Genomic DNA, 20,117 nt, shown 5'->3' with positions numbered 1-20,117 from the left:
CTCTCCTAGAAACCAACACACAGCAAATGCTAAAACGGTTGTGTTAAACTAACCCAGGTGTCTTGTATTTGGGACACACATTTCATTTACCTATGTGCTTGATGTCTGTCATCCAGTCTGTCGCTGTGGTAAATTCTGAGCAGTAATTTTGGTGCATCATGCCTCATATATGTGCATACAGCTTTTGCTAGAACTACAGTTGATTTTGTCTCACCTTGCTGTCTGACTGACACATGAACCCATACCGATTCAGTCACAGGTGACAAAATGGTCATTTACTGTAATTATAGCCAGGTTGCTCTTTACTCTTTCAATCAGCCAATCGGTCTATTGATCAGCCTTGTAACTGTTCCCTTCATTATGGAAGATTGAAACCAGCTCTCTCATTTCTGCTTGACTTGTTTGTCTGCCTGGTTGTCTGTTTGGCAACTCATGACTGGCTGAAGATGCAGTTTTATCCTTGTGTTTCTGTTTCTTCTCTCTGTGTGTAAACATAGTCATCGCAGGTGAGTACATACAGTGGGTACGTAAAGTATTCAGACCCCCTTAAATTTTTCACTCTTTGTTATATTGCAGCCATATGCTAAAATCATTTAAGTTCATTTTTTCCTCATTAATGTACACACAGCACCCCATATTGACAGAAAAACACAGAATTTGACATTTTTGCAAATTTATTAAAAAAGAAAAACTGAAATATCACATGGTCATAAGTATTCAGACCCTTTGCTCAGTATTTAGTAGAAGCACCCTTTTGAGCTAATACAGCCATGAGTCTTTTTGGGAATGATGCAACAAGTTTTTCACACCTGCATTTTCAAGAGTGAAAAATTTAAGGAGGTCTGAATACTTTCCATACCCACTGTACATACAAGTGAAAGCAGTAGCACAAAGCACTGTTGTACTTAAATCCTCAGTCTGATGCCTCTCCCAGCAGCCTGACCCTTATGATTGCAGGAGCCTTTTTTATTATTATTATTTTTTACTGTGATCATTATTTAGATGTTAAATGTTGTTTATGCCATTTAGGTTTAGTTTACGCTGAGTTTGCATTTAGTTTATTAATTTTTTGTCTTTTTTTTGGCTCATTTGTCCAGAGTTTTCTTCTGTTAATTAGTATTCCTCAGCGGTCCAATTTTTCCACAGGATATTCATTAACATTATTCCATTATCAGTAAACTATAGATTATGTGATATTATCATGTATAATCTATAACTGTCTATGTGTGTGTTAAGAAAATTGTTGATTTCTTTATTTTAACTGTCTTGTTGTGTGTGTATACTGTATATAAACATAATTTACTTTTCACTGTATTTTATTTAGCATTGTAATTATTTTATTGAATTTACTTATGTGTTGGTGTATAGATGGGTCACTGCATGATGCCACTCTTTGCCCTCACCTCTGTTATTTAACCTGAAACACATTAACTTTCCCATTATAAACTGACTTTTCATAGCTTTATTACTGTGACACTTGCTTAAAATGTCTTATAAACAATAGCTAATCTATTTTTATCACTTTCTGTAATCTCCTATTTCTTTAGTCACCTATTGGTTTCCCAGCCTATAAATCAAATTTAATGGTAAAGTTAAACAGTTTTAACATTACACCTGGTTACAGCAGTAGAAAACTAGCCAGCAAATTGGTTTATCAGATTAGATAACAGAAAAACAGATAATAGAAACACAAGGTAAATGCTATGCAGTTTGTCAGCATCATAAAATGCCGTGCTTTAAAAGCACTTTTGCATGTCAGCCAAAGTGGGACTGAAGACAATTTGGTAATAATATTTTAACATGCCGTTCTGGTTCTTTCACACGCCTGTGACCACACACATGGCTACTGCAGCTGATGTGTGTAAATCACAAATGTAAACCTGACATAACTGATGTGCATCTTTGAGGGGGTTGAGCAATATCACTGACTAACAGGAACCAACTGGATCAGTGCACAGCTGTAAAGTGTGGTGTGGTTTCCTGGACCAGCTTATGATTTAAGGTCCCGATTTTTTTTTTTTTTTTGCATAAAATGTGTACAGTGTGGTGTACCATGATTGTTACTGTTTTACAGTAACTGGCTTCCGTGTTATTGATCTCACTGTTTCCTCTCTCCCTCCTACCCTTGTTGTTGAGCAGCATTGATCTGGTGTCTCATATTACCAGATACACAGGACTGAAAACTAGACATTTACAGGATTGTAATCCTTCCTTCTCCCACTCCATTAAACCCTAGCTACAGGCCATTTTACTGCTTGAACACTGTAGCCAAAACACTATATCTGTCTTACATCTTGCTCAGCTTATGGCTTTGGGTCTGTTGGTCAGCGTTTTGCACAGCTCCCTCTCATCGTGTCCAGCACTTCTCTTGTCCTTATTTTTTTTGGTAACCTCATTTCTCATCCTTGATGTCTTTCTCTCTCTGTGTCTTTGTCCTTTTCTGTGCAGAAAAAACTGGTGTTGACATTTCACACCTCAACCCCGGCAGCGTGTAAGCACTTATGGAAGTGCGGGGTGGAGAACCAGGCTTTTTACAAGTGCGTCTGACATGCCTTTACACACTCACTTACACATATACTGTAATTTACCAAGCTGGTCTTTAACTCCGAGATAGTTCCAGGCCAAAATGTCCCTTTCATCAAAATAAACATATATTATCACTGAGACTTTTCAGCATTATACATTTTTAAGATAGTTATTTAAATATATTTATTTTATTTATTAGTTTTATACCTCTTGATTTCCTTTGTCCTTTTTCTTCTTTAGTGCTCACATCTGGCTCAAACTGGCTCTCCTTCACGCTCAACTTTTATGTTTTTTTAGCACATTGTCATCTGTTTTCATCTTAATTTGCTGCCTCTCTGTGGCACTGCAACATTACGCTGCTGTTCTTCATCAGGGCGCAGCGGATCGCTCCGAGGCTGTTGCTCTGCTCTGTAGTGACGACTGACACTGTTTGCATGTCAGGAATGGTAACAAGCTTGGGGAGAAGGTGAAACTGTGTGAGTTTAAAAATCACCCTCCTGATAAGAAGAAAATAGCTATGAAGTTAATTCTTGACCTTGGAAACAACAATTGAGAAAACAATCTCACCTCAAATTTTTATGAACCTCATCACCAGAGGGAGTTTTTCTACTTGTCATAAAAATGTGGATGTTTAAACTACCAGTTTCTCTGAGCTTCTTGGCCTAAGTGCTGGGGTGTGAAGGAGGTGTAGAGTGGGATGAAAAGGGCTGCTGACTTTAAACAGCTGGTCGGATTTAATGTGGAGTCTGGCTGGAGGAGAGGAGGTTTTTCAAACTTTGACATAAACTGCTATGTGACTCCACAGGTCTGCTTCACCCTTGTTACTGCATTCATTTTCATTTTCCAGTACCCACACTTTCTTTGTTATGGGATATTTCCATATGTTTTTTCCTTGTTATTGTTTCTGTCTTATTTTATTTGCTGCTATATTTTTTAAAAAGTCCTGAAAAAAATAGATAGATATAAACTTACAAAAGGAGAACAATTGTGAACAAATAATGGCTTTTTGAAAGCTGTTGCCTGCATAACCCTGGATAGGGGATATTGATTTCTTAATGACAGCAGCTCATTTGTCTCTGAAAGGCCGACACAGAGGGGGAGTGGTTGTCATCTCAGATGTCAGACAAGTATTGGAGCTCTTAATCAACTCAGAGTGAACTGAGGTTGTAAATGGCAGCCAAGCAGAGCTTTTAGGAGAATAGATCCTCTCTCACTGTCTGTCACAGACATTAGGCAGAGCAGTGGTGTGTGACTCTAGCACCACCTCTGCTGCTCTGGAGTCTGGTTTCACATGACAAACAATACTGAACCAAACACGAAGGCTTGTCCTCCACCATAAAGTTTTAAAATGATGCACCTTGAAACACCTTCCTCTTCTGCTTACTGAGAGGCCAGTCTGTCCACAGTACATGATTGTCACTGTTGGTGCATTGCAGGTAGATGTGCTGTAGAAAGGGTCAAAGGGTTAAATTTACAAGCACAAACAAGCCTCTGAAAATGCTTTTACAAGGAGTTATTCAGTGTTTGTACTTTAGATGCTTTGCGATAATGAAGTTCTTTCTGTCTCTTCTTGTTTCTTCCTCTCTCTGACAGGTGTGCAAAGTCGAGTCAGATCAAAACAGTTTCCAGCAGTAACATCTTCTTTAAAGGCAGCAGGTTCAGATACAGGTGAGACAGTGTTCATGTTAGTGTGTGCATGTATTTCTAGACAAAACTATGACAAGATAGAAATTTGACTCTAAAACATTCCGTGTCTTCAACGCAAAACGAGCAGGATATGCATATACGTATGAAACAGTCAAAGAAAAGAAAAAAGGGGAACCACATAAGAGAAAGTAATGGCGGAATTTAACCAGTGAATGTAGTTGGACATACAGTTTTGGAATCAAATGTATCCATATGATAGATTTTAACTCTAACTTGCCCATAGTCTCTCAGCAGTTTGACACTTAACCCTTACAGTTACACCTTACATTTTACTATTGCATCATTTAATTTCAGGTCTTTGCTGCCAAAGTGAGAAGTAAATGCATTTCCTGCATTGATGTGGCCTTGTCCTAACCTGTACTATTTTTACCATTTACCTTGAGCTCATCAACACACTGTGCTGTAGATCCAAATGCTGCTTCTCCTCTTTGTGCATCGACACCTAATATCCTGCCCACTGTTGGTTTCTGTGATTTACAGACCCTAATATCACATCAAATCCTCTATATAAATTTGTTGTTGAAGCCAGGTTAGCCTTGATTTTCCTCTCAGACAAAGCTCTCTACTAGGCTTAAATTTAATCCCTCACTTTCATCAGCTGATTGAAGCAGTTTGGCTTAAGGGCTCAACAATGAGTAATAGAATATGGTGGAGTTGGTTCTGAAATATTGGAATCGGTCATTTGTGCAAATGGAAAAAGGGAAAGAAATCTGTGGGCCACAAACTAAGGTAAATTTTGTAAAGCAGTGCCCATCAGGTCTTTATCCAAGGCTGTCCCATGGGCTATCAAGTGCAGTGTCTACCACCCCAGATATATCATTTCACCCTCTAATTTATGAACGAACCATCAGCCTCAACAACAATAGACAATGGGCAGGATGGTGCAGCCTGCTGACATGAAACAGCATGGTCAGTATCCAGAAGGTTCACTCACCCAACAATCAGACTAATGGAGCTGCTGACACTGTTCTCAGGGTCCTTTGTGCTCAGCAAAAGCAGAAACTGATCATGTCCAACAACTGTAATACCAATTTTAAAAAAATCACATATTTGTCTACTTTGACAATAACCAGTGCAATTATATGTAATTATATTCTCTCTGACATGCCTAGCATTCAATTTACACCAGCTATAGTGACTGATAGGGATGCAATGAAAAATAACACATGCAAATGTTAGCAGCTTTTTAGTAGAACTAATACAAAACTATTTGAGGTCCAAGTTGAGACTTAGTTTTTTTGACAGACCCATATTAAAATTGCATGTTAAAATCTCAGAATCTATTCTGAAGTTAGAATGGGTGGCCAACTCAACGTTGACTTAAAGCAGGAAGTCATTGATTCTTTGGTAGACTTCCTTGTATATACAGTAATGGCCTGTCAATGCTACTTGTTAGTTGTTTTTGTTCTTGTGTTGCTCTTTCTAATGCAATTAGAAAAATGCACAATGAAAAAATCTAAGTTACTGTTTTTTACAGCAGTCCCCCCTCTTTGTCTTTCTTACAATGGATGTGTGTTTCCTCTTGTTAGTGGACGAGTAGCAAAGGAGGTGATAGAAGCCAGCTCAAAGATTCTGAGAGAGCCACCAGAGGTGCATAGGTAAGAAGTGACAAGTCTCTCACAAAGTTACATAACAGTTAAAAGAATTTAGGTTACTGTCTACTTGCTTATTTCTAGTAAAATCATTCTAATTATCATACATTTATGGAGCAAAATGTGCAAGGAAGGCCTGTGAAAATAGAGCAAAGTCTGGAGCAGATATTCTGTCAATATACAAGACAATACACAAACACTACACACAGTACAGAATGTAATGCACAAAACAGTGACTGTTGTTGATAATTGTATTTTCAGAGCCCAGTTTGGTCACAGTCGAAGTTTTAACTCTTTGAGCCATAAAAACCTCATCATGAACATGGAACCTCTGGTACCTGCACTGCCCTCCACCAACGAATACGAAGAGACAGCCCCGGACAACAGTAGGATATTACTTTACATGGACATAAACAGACACACACCCACAGACTCTGGAAAATCACATGGGGTCTCCCATGTGCTGGATGAAGCACATGCACATTGCTAAGAGTGTTAAATTAGCAGCTGATGCTCGCATCCCTACATCAGTCTTGTCTCCCTTGAGACACCATGTCACAACATGCTAAAAATACCTTTTCCATGATCCACCCTAAGGATACTACCATTATTGTATGTGTTTGTGTGCCCATGTGTCCAAGTGTTTGTATCTTACAAGATACATCGTGGAAACAGAGCCGCAGACTTAGATTGTTTTATCATTAAGGAAAACTCGATTAGAAGTTGTTTGTTTGGCTCCAAGAGCGCTGCCTTTGTATGCCTCTGTGTTTGCAAGCTTGTATTTGTGAATATTTTATGTGGGTTTTGTGAACGTTCAGTGGTTTCACTGTGAAACTGAGAGCAAAAAGTAAGAACAACTATGGAGAACTATACTGACTGCAGCATGAAATCCACCTTCTTTATATTTTCCCCATGTTAATGTGATTTCATTGCTTTTCTGTTGTCATAACAGGAAATGTAGCCTATATGTTGTTATATAAACATTTTCAGGACAAGGTTTAGGATATAAAACCATACGATAAGTTAAAACTGACTGAGCGCATATTTATTGTATTTATCACATAAAACTGATTAATAACGCTATGTTGCGGGTCTGTTACTTCTTCCTATAAAGTTTCTAGGAAACTTCCATAAAATATGATAGGCTACAGATTCTAGCAAAAATATTTATTATGAAAAAAGTTCCATTTAAACCTAGGTAAGTATTCATTTAGTGGTGAGGTGTATGGTGAAGATGGTTGATGAAGGGTATTTCAGCTAAGTTATCATCATGACACCTGGCTCCCAGCTGAACCTGGATTGCCATGAGAAGGTAAAACAAGAGTAGGGCTTGTTCTTTGCCCATTATGAGGTGATGTGACCAAGAAGAGCAACACTGCCCAGGAGAAAAACTGATGAAGAAGCACAGAATAGTTAGTGTTTTATGAATTTTTTTCCTGAGGACACCCACCAACCCACAGCAGATTTATGTAGTCCATAAAAGGTTCTACTGTGGGTTTTAATGTTTCTCTTTTGACATTTTTGCATGTTATCTCTAGTCATTGACACCTTTTCTTTCTGTTATTAATCCTAACATTCTCCTCTATGACCTACACTATATCTAATTGAAGCATACATTTCTTTGTTTGTGGAGAAGAAAGTAGGTGGGGAAGAGCCAGTGGTAAGGTTAAGGTGGTAAGAAAATACGAGAGCTGCTGATGGAGCTGGAGGAGGGAAACGAGATGGAGAGAATATGAGAGAGGAGAAAATGGACTGTAGGGCTGAGAAACAAAGGTTAAGAAGGATGTAGCCACAGGCTCAATTTGGATGAAAGGCTGCGCAGGAGGGAGGAGTGTGTCTGGTAAAGCATAACAGGAGGAAGTAAGGGTCAATGTAAGACAAATGGAAGGTCATATTTCAGAAGAAATGTAAAATCTAATAAAGAAGTTGGATAGAAGAGAGGCAGAACAAAAGGTTTGTGCAGTAAATGAGCGTGTGTGTCTGATGACCAGAGTATAGGTTGGTTTCAGAAATAAGGTGTAAATTAGGTGTTAATCAAAACAATCAAATAAGGCTGATCCCCAACAACCTCCACCAATCACAGGGTTACAGCAGCCTTTAGCCTGAAAGACAAAATTCAGGGTGTAAAAAAGTGAGTGCACAGTACTGGAGAGGGCTATAAGCATGTATATCAATTAATTCTTTTGCACTAGGATTTTGAAAAGTGAGCTGCACATGTTCCCCACATCCTCACTGGAGAATGATATTACAGTAACACCTTGTAAGGAGCCTGTTCTTACCATAAGTTATTGATGCTGTGTTGTATCTTTTCTTTTTTCCATCCATCCTCTCTACACACCACAGGACATGACCTTCACCAACATGGACACCTTCTCTTGTTACCTAACTCCTTTTCCCCTCATTCACACTTGTCTCTCCTTCCTCACCTTCCTTTATTCTCACACATCAACCTTGACAATTTTGCACTGTACAATCATGCTGTTCTGCCATCACCCTCTTCAAACTGTTCATGGACATTTCTACAGTCATCCCCACGCTTTTCCCCCCTGTCCTCCCCTTTCCTGTTCTCATCTCCCCTCATCCCATTTAAAGGAAAATCAATTCTGTCTTGGCTCAGGGTGAGAGAGCTGCAGCTTTAACCAATCTCAGCTGCCTCTGTTGGTTATTTAAAGATGGGCAGGAGGTGGTCATCAAATCAGAAGCTCATTCACCTCAGACAGGATACAGGCTGAATTAATTAATTCAATTTAAAAATGCATTGCTTCCCACTGCATCTCCTGACACTCTGTGTTGGTTTGGAAGCTGATGATGTTGATGACCATGCTTTGGTCTAAAAAAATAAGTGGACTAAACCTTAAAGTTATATAAAACAGAAAACAGCCCACTTCACACACTGGCCAGGTGTGCAGGAGTGAGAATGTATGCAGTGTTGTAACTTCACTTTCAAGCCCTATTTTTACATGTATTGTATCAATGCTTTCATCAGTTTTTGTGAGTGAGATTGCAAGCCACCAAATGCCTTCAGTGCCTTGTTATCCCCATTTAATATGAGGATAATACAGCAGGCTTCCCCCCACCTTCATGTGTAGCTGTTTGTAATAGTTATAGTTGCTTTTGCCTACAGACTTGGTTGGACGACACGTTTTACAGTCTGTTATATTATTTGTTTTGAGTGTACCCCTACCTTTAGACAGTTTTAAGAATGCTGCTGCAAGGACTCGGAGATAAGGTGTCCCCAAGCTGGTCTGGGATCACTATCTATATTCAGAGCACTAATCTTAGTTATTAGTGAGGAAACAAGAAACTGACCCAAGGTCAGTGCTGACCTTGATGTGTTTGTTCAGGCTGCCTCATCTTATCTACCAAAAGCCACACACTGGTCATTTTTTGGCTAGGGCTGTCACTCATGGCTGTTTCATGGGAATTAGATGAATATTTGTGTCTCACATTTGAGGCCACAGCCACACTCCTGCCATCACTTCACACAACATGTGGGACTGTGGGAGCCTTCTGTCTTCCTCAAGCAAACGAGTGTGCCATTAAGTTCATATAAATGGAAAATTTTGTCCCTTCATAGTCAAGACGTGCTTGTATGGAATCAAAAATTTGCTCGGATGGGTTCATTTGAGTGAATGAAGTTTGCCTCTGTCTGTCAATGTTGGAATGAAACAGAGTTACTGTAGAGTGAGACAGAAATAAATGTAGATGACAGGAGGAAAAGACAGATAAAGAAAGAGTTACAGAGAGGAAAAGAAAGAGATTCTCATCCCATCCTAGTTCAGGCCTGGGTCAGGTTGGATTAGCTTCCCCTGTACACTCAGGACCACCTGGATATATATAGAAACAGCAGCTTTGGGCCTGATCCTCCTCTAATGCCCCTTCACTCTCTAGTAACATCAGTGACATTCACAGGAGGGCCCACCATATCAGTGTATCAGAGAGAGAGAGAATGTGTCATGTATGTCGCTCTTGTATAGGCATGTCTATGTCTGTGTGTGTACCAGTTCTGGCCCCAGAGCTCATCTGGCAGCCTGGCCAGTAAGGGTGTGGAGGTCTTGCCGCAGACAGCTGGTCTAAGCTTTGTCCTCAGACTGAATAATGGAGTTTATAGAGCACAGAAGCAACAGTGATGTTGGCCTCATGCAGAGCAGTGTGGAGCTGGGTGTTAGCAACCAGCTGGGCATGATCCCCAAGATATTGGAGGATGAGGGGATGGAGGAGGCACAAGCCAGGCCTCTTGAAGTATTCCACCCAGAGGAGACTACAGAGCAGCGAGCATCATCGATAGTAGTATCAGAAGCCTTGAGGTGCCAGGTGAAGATAACAACACGGCGTAACATCCATCTACGTATAGCCAATCACACGGCACAGGATATTTATGTACGACTGGTGGGGCGTGGGGGACCCATCGCCGAAACCAATACTGGACCTCAGAGAGATACACTGGAACAAAGTAAGACACAGTGGAAAAGGCGACGGTGACTTTTATTTTAGCTGTCAGTTACATATGAGGCTGGAGGACAAGCTTTTATCTTCTCAGTGTGAAACAGTTTTGAACATGTATTTCTACAGCCCAGTCAAGATGTGAATGCATGTTAAGTGTATGATCTAGTGTAGCTCAGTAGCTTGGATGCAAGGTCTGTTGTGGCAACCACCTAGTGGAAACTGTGAGTGTAATCTGTCAAACATCCCGAGCCTCTCAAGAGGCCTCTTTAGTGTCTGTCTGTGTGTGTGCACCCATCTGATTAAATAGTAGACCTCAAATACTACAAATACATTATGTGTTATACTCAGTGCTTTGTACATTTAAAAAAATATTATACCTGCAGTACAGTTCTTTAGCATGTTAAATTTTCTGTCTGGATGTTTAAAATAAGTGAGAGAAGTGGCTAAGTGACAAATCTGACATCAAAAAGTTACAAAAAAGTAAATTTTACAAAGAAGAAAAAGCTCTAAGGTTAAAAAATCACAAAATTATGTCAAATGTTTTGACAAAAGTACTAATGATGATTTATCTCATCTTCTTGTAGTTTTTATATAATATCAGTGATAATTTGATTTATAGACGTTTGGCTGTCTGTACACTGGATTTCCATTGAAACTTGTTTTCAGAAATATGTAGACTGAAAAACGAGCACATCAGTGTGACTCTTCACTTAGAGGGTCCGTTTTGTAATACCCCTGCTGACACGTATTCACCCTGCTGTAATGTCCTTGAGCCGACACCGAATCTTCGTCAGGTCGAAGTCGGGTTTAAGAATGATGCTCAAAAGCTGCTCCTCCTCTTTCATTTGAATCTTTACAGAGTGGGTGAACAGCAGGTGCCGTAAGAGGAGAAAGTCTGCAGTTACAGTGAAAAATCTCTCAATATTGACATTTTAGGACTGAGCTTTCCTAACACTGAGTGCTATACATCATTTAACCTTATAGTGCTTTTCTAATACAGCTAATAAAAAGAGCTTAAAAGAATTGAGATGATTGACTTGCCGAATTTAAAAACTTTCTTGAGTTTCAGGAGTCTTGCACGTTGTTTCAGGTTCATCACTTGAGAAATCAATCAAACTGACTACAGACAAGTTCACATATGTCCAGCCATAGTATTTGGGTTTTGCTTGTTTTGGAGGTGTCTGGGTGTCGATGATGAGGTGGAATGACAACGGTAAATGGGTCTGTTGGCACTTACGTAACAGGGAAATACCCTTCTTTGTGTGTGCATGTTGTGTGCGTGTGTGTTTGTGTGTGGCAGCCACACAGGAATCTAACGCCTTGCAGCCTCAATCACCTCATCTTGGGAGAAGTTTGTGTCTGAGCTATCAGAGCGAAAGTGGACAGTATAATGAATGGGAAAACACGGTGTTGTTTGTTTAGTGTGTTTAGTTAAAATTTCTGGCTTGATCACCATTGTTGCTCACATAGTTTGCAGCAGGCAGATAATAATGTCATTGTAATATAGTGATCGAGTAGCCAGTCAAACCAAGCACTTATAGTGCAATTTAGACTGCACGGTGCTTGTGGAATACATTTATCCAAAATCTCTGGAAGGAAAACATTCATTTTATTTGGATTGATTATTTTCACATCTCCTTCAGCCTACTTTTATCGGAGTTGGTTCACTTGGAAAAAGACAGAGGGAAGAAAATACAATATTATCAAATATTTTTATCAGCCTCATAAGTTAGCATTTCCCTAGCAATTAAAGTCAGCTAAAGACGCAGACAGTTTGAATTATCTTGATGTATAATCTTCTCTTTTTCTTTACTGTATTAGAGCTACTTTAACATGTCAATCACAGGTCCATTATTTTGAGGAGGACCTAAGGCTCAAGTGTTCGCCTCCTTTAACGCCTGTTCTTTCCTTAGAATTTGTGCACTGTGAGAAAATAAATTATGATAAAATCAGGCTATTACTGGCCAAGCCTGATACATTATATCACTAAAGGTGCAGCCGGTAATGTCCTAATTTCATCGCTCTTCTCCCAGCTTCTTCCCTTATGTTGTTTTGTTCCTCTCATTTTTCTTTTGGTCCTTTTTTACCAAGTTTAAGACTTCTCTCCTTTTTGTCTTTCTGACTTCGCACACTCTTTTTTGCTGTTTCTGTGGCTGCTGTCACCAGCTGCTCCTCAGGTTTTCCACAACCCCATTCCTTGTCCTTCTTTGATTTCTCTTAGCTTGTATTTGAAGCAGTTGACTTGGTAGCTGATTAGTCAGTTTGACCTTGAGTTTCTTTAGATGATTTTATTTCTCTTTTGACAAATGGATTCTGATTGGCACCAACTGTGGTTGTAGAGTGTGCCTCTTTTAGTAGGTGCACTCCAAGACAGTAAGAATTAATTTATTAATATGCAATGAAACATGCTGTTTGTTGAATAGTGAAATTTTCTCTGTGTGTGTGTGTGAAAGAAAGAGAGAGACAGGTGCTGACAAGCTGAGTCATACATCACTGAACATTTACCTAGTTGGAATTCCTCCTTTATCCATAGCAGGAGGACAGCTGGGCTTATTTTTAACATTCACACATTATGTATTAACGTCTGCACAGACACACACACACACACAGAGCTGTGTTCACTGTTCTCTTGTCAGGCTACGTCACATCACTGGGAATGACCCTTACACAAGAGCATTATATTTATTCCATGAACGCAATGACCGTTCAAACAGTATCGTAAAGTTCATCACAGCCTGAACTTTATTACTCAAGCTCACAGCTTATGTCCCCTGCCAGCATCTATAGGCCAAATCCAATGACCATACCACAGATCCAAAGCTGTGGTATGATTTCACTAGAAGTCTAATTACCCTCACATTTTCTGGGTTGAAGCAAAGTTGGGTATTTATTGAATAACGTTTAACTTTTCACTTTACATGTCAGTGCTCTATCCTTAAGCAGAGGAGTGCCACCACATGGCTGGCATGTTCAACTGCAGTATAAAAAGCTACAGTGAGAGACACCCCTTTGGCTGCTCCGTCAGTAGCACTGATATTATTCCCAGTTAAACTGACAATGTTTGGCTCAAGCTGTGTAGTATCCTGTATAACAAGAAACAGAAAATGGGCAGTGTGGTAATTTGTGACACTGCAAACTGCCAAAATAGCAAACTATCAACATTAGTACCTAGTATATGCTTTATATTACAATATTAGTGTATCATATGGGATATAGCATAAGGGAGAGTATTACTAATAGCAAACATTGTCAATTTTTCACAACCCCTCATATAACATCTCCATAGTGGAAGCAGACATCATCTTCAACTTTTTTTTTTTTAATAATCTTTTCTTATAGGTCGCCTATGACATAGTACAGTATTAATATTATATCTTTATTGTTAAGTTAATGGATACGATATATGTAAAAGATGTTATGTTTTTCTATCTTGTCTTTTTCGTGCACCAGGTGGTGTTGCTCTGAAAGACTCAGTCTCCTTGACTCCTCTCAAATCATCAGCTGCACTTGCAGACACAGAGCAACAAAGTACTGACGGAGGGAACTCTGCTTTGAGCAATGACCTACAGCTTCCTCATGTTTCCATGGAAACCTCAAATCTCCGACCTCAGATACCTAAAGCTGAAGATGAAATGGAGGAACAGGACGAGGCCGGCGGCACACTCATCATCTCTGAGCTCGCCTACAGGTCGAGGGCTTTATAACAATTTGTTCACAGTGGCTATAATTAATAGTTTTATAACAATGATGCTTTATAGCCTCTTTTTTCAGGCTCCTAACTTTACATTTTAGATTGCCAGTATCCTTTGTATCTGCTGGATGTGTAAGTCACTGTTTACTAACAGGTTTGTCATATCATCTTAGAGTGATAATAGCAATGTGTTTGCAGTTTGTATCTGCTGCCCCAAAGTGCCAAAAAATTTGGTAATCTAGGTTTAGGTTGACATAAAACATATCTAATCTCCCAGTTTAGAGATTTAGAAATGTATTAAAAGTCACATTAAACTTTCATCAACAGTTTTTTATGACATCAAACAAACAAGTAAACAAAAAAAAGAAAGTCAAATAAAAATATAATTATCTCTTTCAATTTGATTGAATTCTGAGTACATGTTTGCATATAAACATAAATTACATGTCATAACTAAGATATTTCTGGTGACAATGTAATGGAAATTTTATACATAAACAGTAAAGAGAGAAGTATTTCTCTGGAAGTGGTCAGTAGCCCCTCTGGAGCTGGTATGAAAGCACTATACATAATGCCAATATAAGTAGAAATCACTAGTGCTATGAATAGACAACATAGGTTGAAGGTGAAGGAGATGGCTCTTTCTGTTCATGTTTATCCTGAGTAATCAACAAATTAACAGTGGTACTGAATTTAACAATACATTCACTTACAAAGGTGCAGAACACTGCTGCTGTCCCGCTGCTGTATCTGAACTAAGCGTACACTCGCTGTTGTTATGGCACCATGTCCTTCTGCAACATGCTTTGTGTGTTGGTGCAAATATCAGATTTCCTTTTCTAGCCAGCATCACACTAGGGTCCCAGATGCGACATGGCTCAGAAGTTTGCCATTTTTGAGGCAACATGTATCTGTGAGATTATATTTTTGAGTTGAAAGTTTTATGTGTTTTTGCGTTTGCTTGTGCTGTTGGTACAAAAAAATGTCAGCTCTGACTTCAATCTGTGAAATCTTTTTTCTGCCTTTTCCTTCTTTTAGGCTCTTGTTTTGTCTTAGTTGCTCTATAATAATGTTTGTTTTCTAAATTGTGTATGTCTCCTCTCCAGCCCCTGTGCCAGTATGCTGCCCACCCCAGTGGACAACTGTCAGGGGGGCGTTGACTTGATCTTCTCCTCGCCCGTCCAGAGCCCCGCCAGGCTACTGAGGGAGCTCCACGCTGACCCTGACATCCAGGCCCAGCTAAAGGCAGAGAGGGAGCGAGACCGGGCCTACGAATGCACCCGAATGGCTGCCAGAAGTCAAATGGGTGGAGCTATGACTAGCGGCTTGCGCCTGCTGTCATCCAATGAGAGAGTCAATGCATGTGTGCTGAGCGTGGCCCGCTTTGTTGCTGTGGTAATGGGCATCCTGCTTGTCATTGTGCCCACACTGCTGCTACTGCTGGAGTCAGACATTGACGTGTCGTTCCTTCATGAGATCCGCCAGACGCCGGAATTTGAGCAGTTTCACTATGAGTATTACTGTCCACTTCGGCGCTGGATCATGTGTAAGATCAGCATGGCCTTGGAGAATCTCTGGTCAGACTGAGGAGGTATAGAAAGAAAAGTCACTGCAGGAGAAACAAACGAATGTCTGTCTTAACATGTAATTTAATCTTACATTCAGTCTTAACAGAGGCAAAAAAGCATGCTAATGGGACTAAATAATTTCCATCCAAATTATTTTATGCACATCCAAATTATTTTATGAGCAAAATCATAGTAGGATGTTTTATTGAAAAGGGGTCACAGCTCCCGGTATGTGGACACCTTTTTGTACAGTGTTATTTCTGATTGGATTATACTAAAATAAGTACATTTGTTTCACCTTTTCAGAAGCATCATTTACTGTCTTGAAGAAAAGTGAGATATGAGAGAAATAAAATTTTAATTACAGGGTCCAATAACTTGTTAAGATAGACATTTTTGGCACTGAAGAACTACTGTAAGTGTTCAAGAAAAAAAAATCATGGATGGGAGGGGTTAGTGAAAGTAAAAGATGAGGGTCATAAACAGAAAAATGTCACAAAAACAAAAGAGGTTGGTTTCATTTTAGTGGAAGTTTTGATGGTTTGTTCACTCCTGACGCTGACAAGTTGATGCAGAGACTGGTAAATATCGCAAACCATTCTGATTGGTTCTCGTCCTCGGAGCGGAGCGCGTGATTGGTCAAAGAGCCTGTCAGTCATGATGGAGTCGAGAGAAAACGTTCGGCGCTTTGTCACTGAGTGCAACAATATCCACAGCCAGAGGTACGTTATATACAGTATATTTAAAAACAAAAAATGAAAATGGCTAATTAATACAGATCTTCAATAGATTGTTTTTAAAGTTTTGTACATTTTTATGTGATCCAGATGTTTCAGGAATTTTTCAGTCAGAGGTTCTACTTTGAGCTTATTTTGAAATGAAGAGTTTACAAATGATTACCAAAAAAAAAAGCTAATTTCTTGAAGTTTATCTGGGTGATGGGTGTGGAAATTTTTAAGCTATTTTTTAAGACTACCATAAACATTTGTTGACTTGGTAGCACCCTGGGTTTTTCCTACAAAGGCTATAGCACAAATCTTTTACAAAGACCACAGATTACAATTATTTCAGATTATTTGATGTCATTTTGGAAACAGGAGGGAAGCATGCCAGAAACTTTAATCTGTTTGTGATGATAAAACGTGTGTTTTGTTGAACCTTTAAATGTCGTCTGAACTAAGCAGTAGCTCATTGATTAAGGCTACTAGTGCGTCTTTCATCTCGGTTTTAACATAAAATGTATAAAGAAGTGCTAATGGAAGAAAAAAATACTGTGTAGTACAGTTAACTGTGATTTTGGAATTGGATGGTTGCGGGAGTGATGTATTTAATGCTCTAAATCTCTCATACAGGTCATTCGCTGGTCATTTTCTGCTGTAGACGATATTAAGATATTGATCACACTGAACACACACAGCAGGTATTTAACTTACAGAAGCAGATCATCAGTTTAGTCCCTTAATCAAATTAGAAATGATTGTTCACTTAAACAGAGAACATGGACTTATTGTCAGCGAATAAGCAGAGTTGTCAGGAGTTATAAATGGGTACGTTTATGTATGTTTATGTCTAAAGGTGAAGTTAGGAATGTGATTCTGGTTTGACTAAATTGAGAATAAGGCTGTTTCATGGTTGGGGTCCCCAAATAGTCTGGAGCCATGGAGTCAAAAATGAATAGTATCAAGGTTAAAACTGAGAAGGGTGCAAAAATGAACTGTAGATTGTTACTTCACAGTAGGAGTTTGTTTGTGTTATGTGTTGGGCTTTGTAATACAGTGTTTAATTTTGTGTATTTTGACTGTACACAAAGTTAAGGTCACTGTATGAAACAAAACCGAGACTTAAATTATGTAACCTTATGATGTGACGCATCACCGGGCTAAAGACTGAATCAGACTTCTTGAGTCTAGTAACCTTTGTGAATTTACAGCCATCTCAGTGTGATTGTTCTGCATAGAGGCACCACCTGTCAGTTATGCTATAGTGGCTCTGAACGAAGAGTGGTACAGCAATGAATGAAAAGTTTGGTTTCTAATGTAGTTTAATTTGGATCAACTTCTCAGGAAAGGGCATTAGCAGTTTATGTTCAAAATAACAAACGTGTGTCAATGAAATACACACAAAAAAAGAAAGCATCTACAGTACTCACAACATAAACCATATAGTTTATCCATACGTCTTACTGTTATGAATATCCAAGAACTGTATGTATTTATTCCAGGTCTGAAGCCAGATATAAATATGGCTGCAGATTGTTATTGTAGCCTCATTTCACTCCACTATATATGTATCTATGTCAGTCTAATGAAAATATGACTTGCAGAGTTTTTAGCCTGAGCCTATATACTGCTTCATGGCAGAGCAGACTGACGCTAGTTTTTAACTGGTACACTACAATCAAACTAGTAGTAGCAACACAGACTCAGCCAAAAGCTCTCACGTAGTTCTTACAAAGAACTGAACTAATGCTTCAGAATTTATTTTTAGAAATCGCTCTCCATACTCTTTGTATGTTGGCTGCTACAGAGGCCGCTGTAATGCACATAAACAGTCAGTCCAATGTGTTGTCATGTACAGTAACTCTGTAGACATTAAGAAGCTTTATGCATATAGAAAATATGCAGTAACAACAAAAACGCTTATTTGGGATAAAGCATTTATTTTCCGAGTTCAGTACAGGCACTGAGTTTCAAGGCTGAAAACAAGTGAAGGGTCAAACTGCTATGATGGCAACATTTAATATCACAGACGCTGAGCTAGAAACAGCTTCACTGTTGATGAAGCTGATCTGTATGCACTGCTAAATGATCACCATCATATAACTAACAGAGGGGGATGTCATCCTGTCTTCATGTGTAACTGTTGCTCTTTCAGTCTGCACATGCATCAAAATGCTTGAGCAATTCACTGTGGATTTAAAATATAAAAAGACTGTATCTAGGCCTCATGTACACAGCAGTGCAGACATCATTTGTCCTCGGCTTTGCTCCTTTATTTCTGTGCTTCATCCTCCTTAAACTAACCTGGGGAATCTTTCACATGGCTCCTGTCACAGATATCGCAATGCAAACTACATGCCCTCATCTGCCTCATCTGTAAATACTGTGTTTTATAGTTGTGGCAAAAAACAAACAAACAAACAAACAAAAGCCCAAAACAAAACAATCTGGGTAAGGATTTTAAGATCTTAGTTCCTTCCTCCCACTGTGTGTCTTGTCTGTGTAAAGTAATCTAGATATAGGCTTGGCTGTCTTGACCATCTTAGATGAATGCATGTCCACATTTTTACCAAGAGGAGGAAGAAATAAATGTCTGAGACATTAAATGTTTTTCAGTTTTTGAAAGCAGAATTGTGACCACATTTCAAAATCAAAACAACATGCTCTGGGGTTCATTTTAATCACAGCAACATGTGGTTGCTAATTTTGTTAGCTTTGTTTCGTTTGATCCAAAAACAAAATAGTTAAATTATGTCTCCATACAAAAAAGAACACTTCTTGATGACTGCTAGGATAAGATTATTTTACAGTTTCTTACAGAGCAGCTCTAAAATATTTTGATTCATTGTGCTTTTGCTAACGCCAGATGGTAAATGTTAATGCTAATGCTAACACCAAACATCATTGCTAATGGAGCATGCTATTATTGGAATCAGTGGAATTCAAAAACAATAACTGTTTAGATGTTCAGTTTTTAAGATGTTAAAAAACACTGAACAGAGTGAAAGGAAAGTGAAGCTACACCTCAACTCGTGGCAAAGAACAAAAGGTCTTTTTGTTCTATGACAAAACAGATCTTTGGTCTCATGACACTGTAGCATTATACTAGTTTGTGTCTTATTTTTCAGTTAGCATCTTTTATTTGTTTAAAAAGGAATTTAATCCCTTTGAGATGTAGCTCTTGTTTTGAGCTAGTGAACTTGTTTCTAGGTTTATTATCACTCTAAGAGTTCTTGTGTTTTACAAACAGCATATAGACTGACTGAGAGTACAAGTTCTGTTGCCTGTAGTAAAAACAGTGATAAAGTCATCATGAAGATCATACATCAGTTGATGTCACATCTGAGATATTATTTATACAAATTCAGAAGTTCTTCAATTTAAAATGACCTGCCTTTAATTATCAGTCTGCTTTACAGACAACCAACACCTGGAATTCAAAACTGTTTAAACATACATACAAATACTGCTTTTAATTAAGTTATTTAAGATTTTAAATATTTGAACTCAGGTCTACTATATGCAAATCTACTGGACATAACATGGTATAAGAGGATTAACTGTTGTTTAGTATGTTATTTCAGTGTTGTGTAGGCATGTACAGTCAGATTTTCTTGCACGGTCACTTTGTTATTTTTGGTTGTTCGCCAAACTGATTGCTTTATTGTTTTATTGAATAGTCTGGGTTTTTTTTTTTTTTTTTTTTGTCTCTTTTTATAAGAAATGGGAGATTTGAGAAGAATCAGAAAAAAAAATCCCACAGTAATGACCCCTTCTGTCCTGGGACAACCAAGCCTTATGAACTTTGTGAAGTGAACATTTTGAATGTTTGTATGTTATAAAAGAAAACACGGATTGTTTTATATGT

The 20,117-nt window shown here is 38.7% G+C and overlaps 1 protein-coding gene across 7 annotated transcripts in view; it reads left to right on the top strand.

Moving 5' to 3' along the window:
• Nucleotides 1–17,240, top strand: part of frmd3 (FERM domain containing 3) — a 41,380-nt gene extending 24,140 nt beyond the window's left edge. For 6 of the 7 annotated variants that reach the window (XM_020602579.1, XM_020602576.1, XM_020602578.1 and 3 more), the window contains 6 exons: nucleotides 2,449–2,537; nucleotides 4,120–4,194; nucleotides 5,763–5,831; nucleotides 6,087–6,211; nucleotides 13,722–13,959; nucleotides 15,069–17,240. In XM_020602579.1, the coding sequence (XP_020458235.1) occupies nucleotides 2,449–2,537; nucleotides 4,120–4,194; nucleotides 5,763–5,831; nucleotides 6,087–6,211; nucleotides 13,722–13,959; nucleotides 15,069–15,549 (1,077 nt within the window). In that variant the 3' untranslated portion in view covers nucleotides 15,550–17,240. Of the gene's footprint in view, nucleotides 1–497; nucleotides 507–2,448; nucleotides 2,538–4,119; nucleotides 4,195–5,762; nucleotides 5,832–6,086; nucleotides 6,212–13,721; nucleotides 13,960–15,068 lie in introns of all 7 variants that reach the window. The other variant, XM_020602577.1, reaches the window with a different exon arrangement.
• The last annotated feature ends 2,877 nt before the right edge of the window (nucleotides 17,241–20,117 follow it).

The sequence above is a fragment of the Monopterus albus genome, unplaced genomic scaffold (assembly GCF_001952655.1).
Source record: "Monopterus albus unplaced genomic scaffold, M_albus_1.0 scaffold56.1, whole genome shotgun sequence".
In the NCBI taxonomy this organism is placed as follows: domain Eukaryota; kingdom Metazoa; phylum Chordata; class Actinopteri; order Synbranchiformes; family Synbranchidae; genus Monopterus; species Monopterus albus.
The sequence above is the reverse complement of the archived record's forward strand: the minus strand, read 5'-3'. Positions and strand labels throughout refer to the sequence as shown.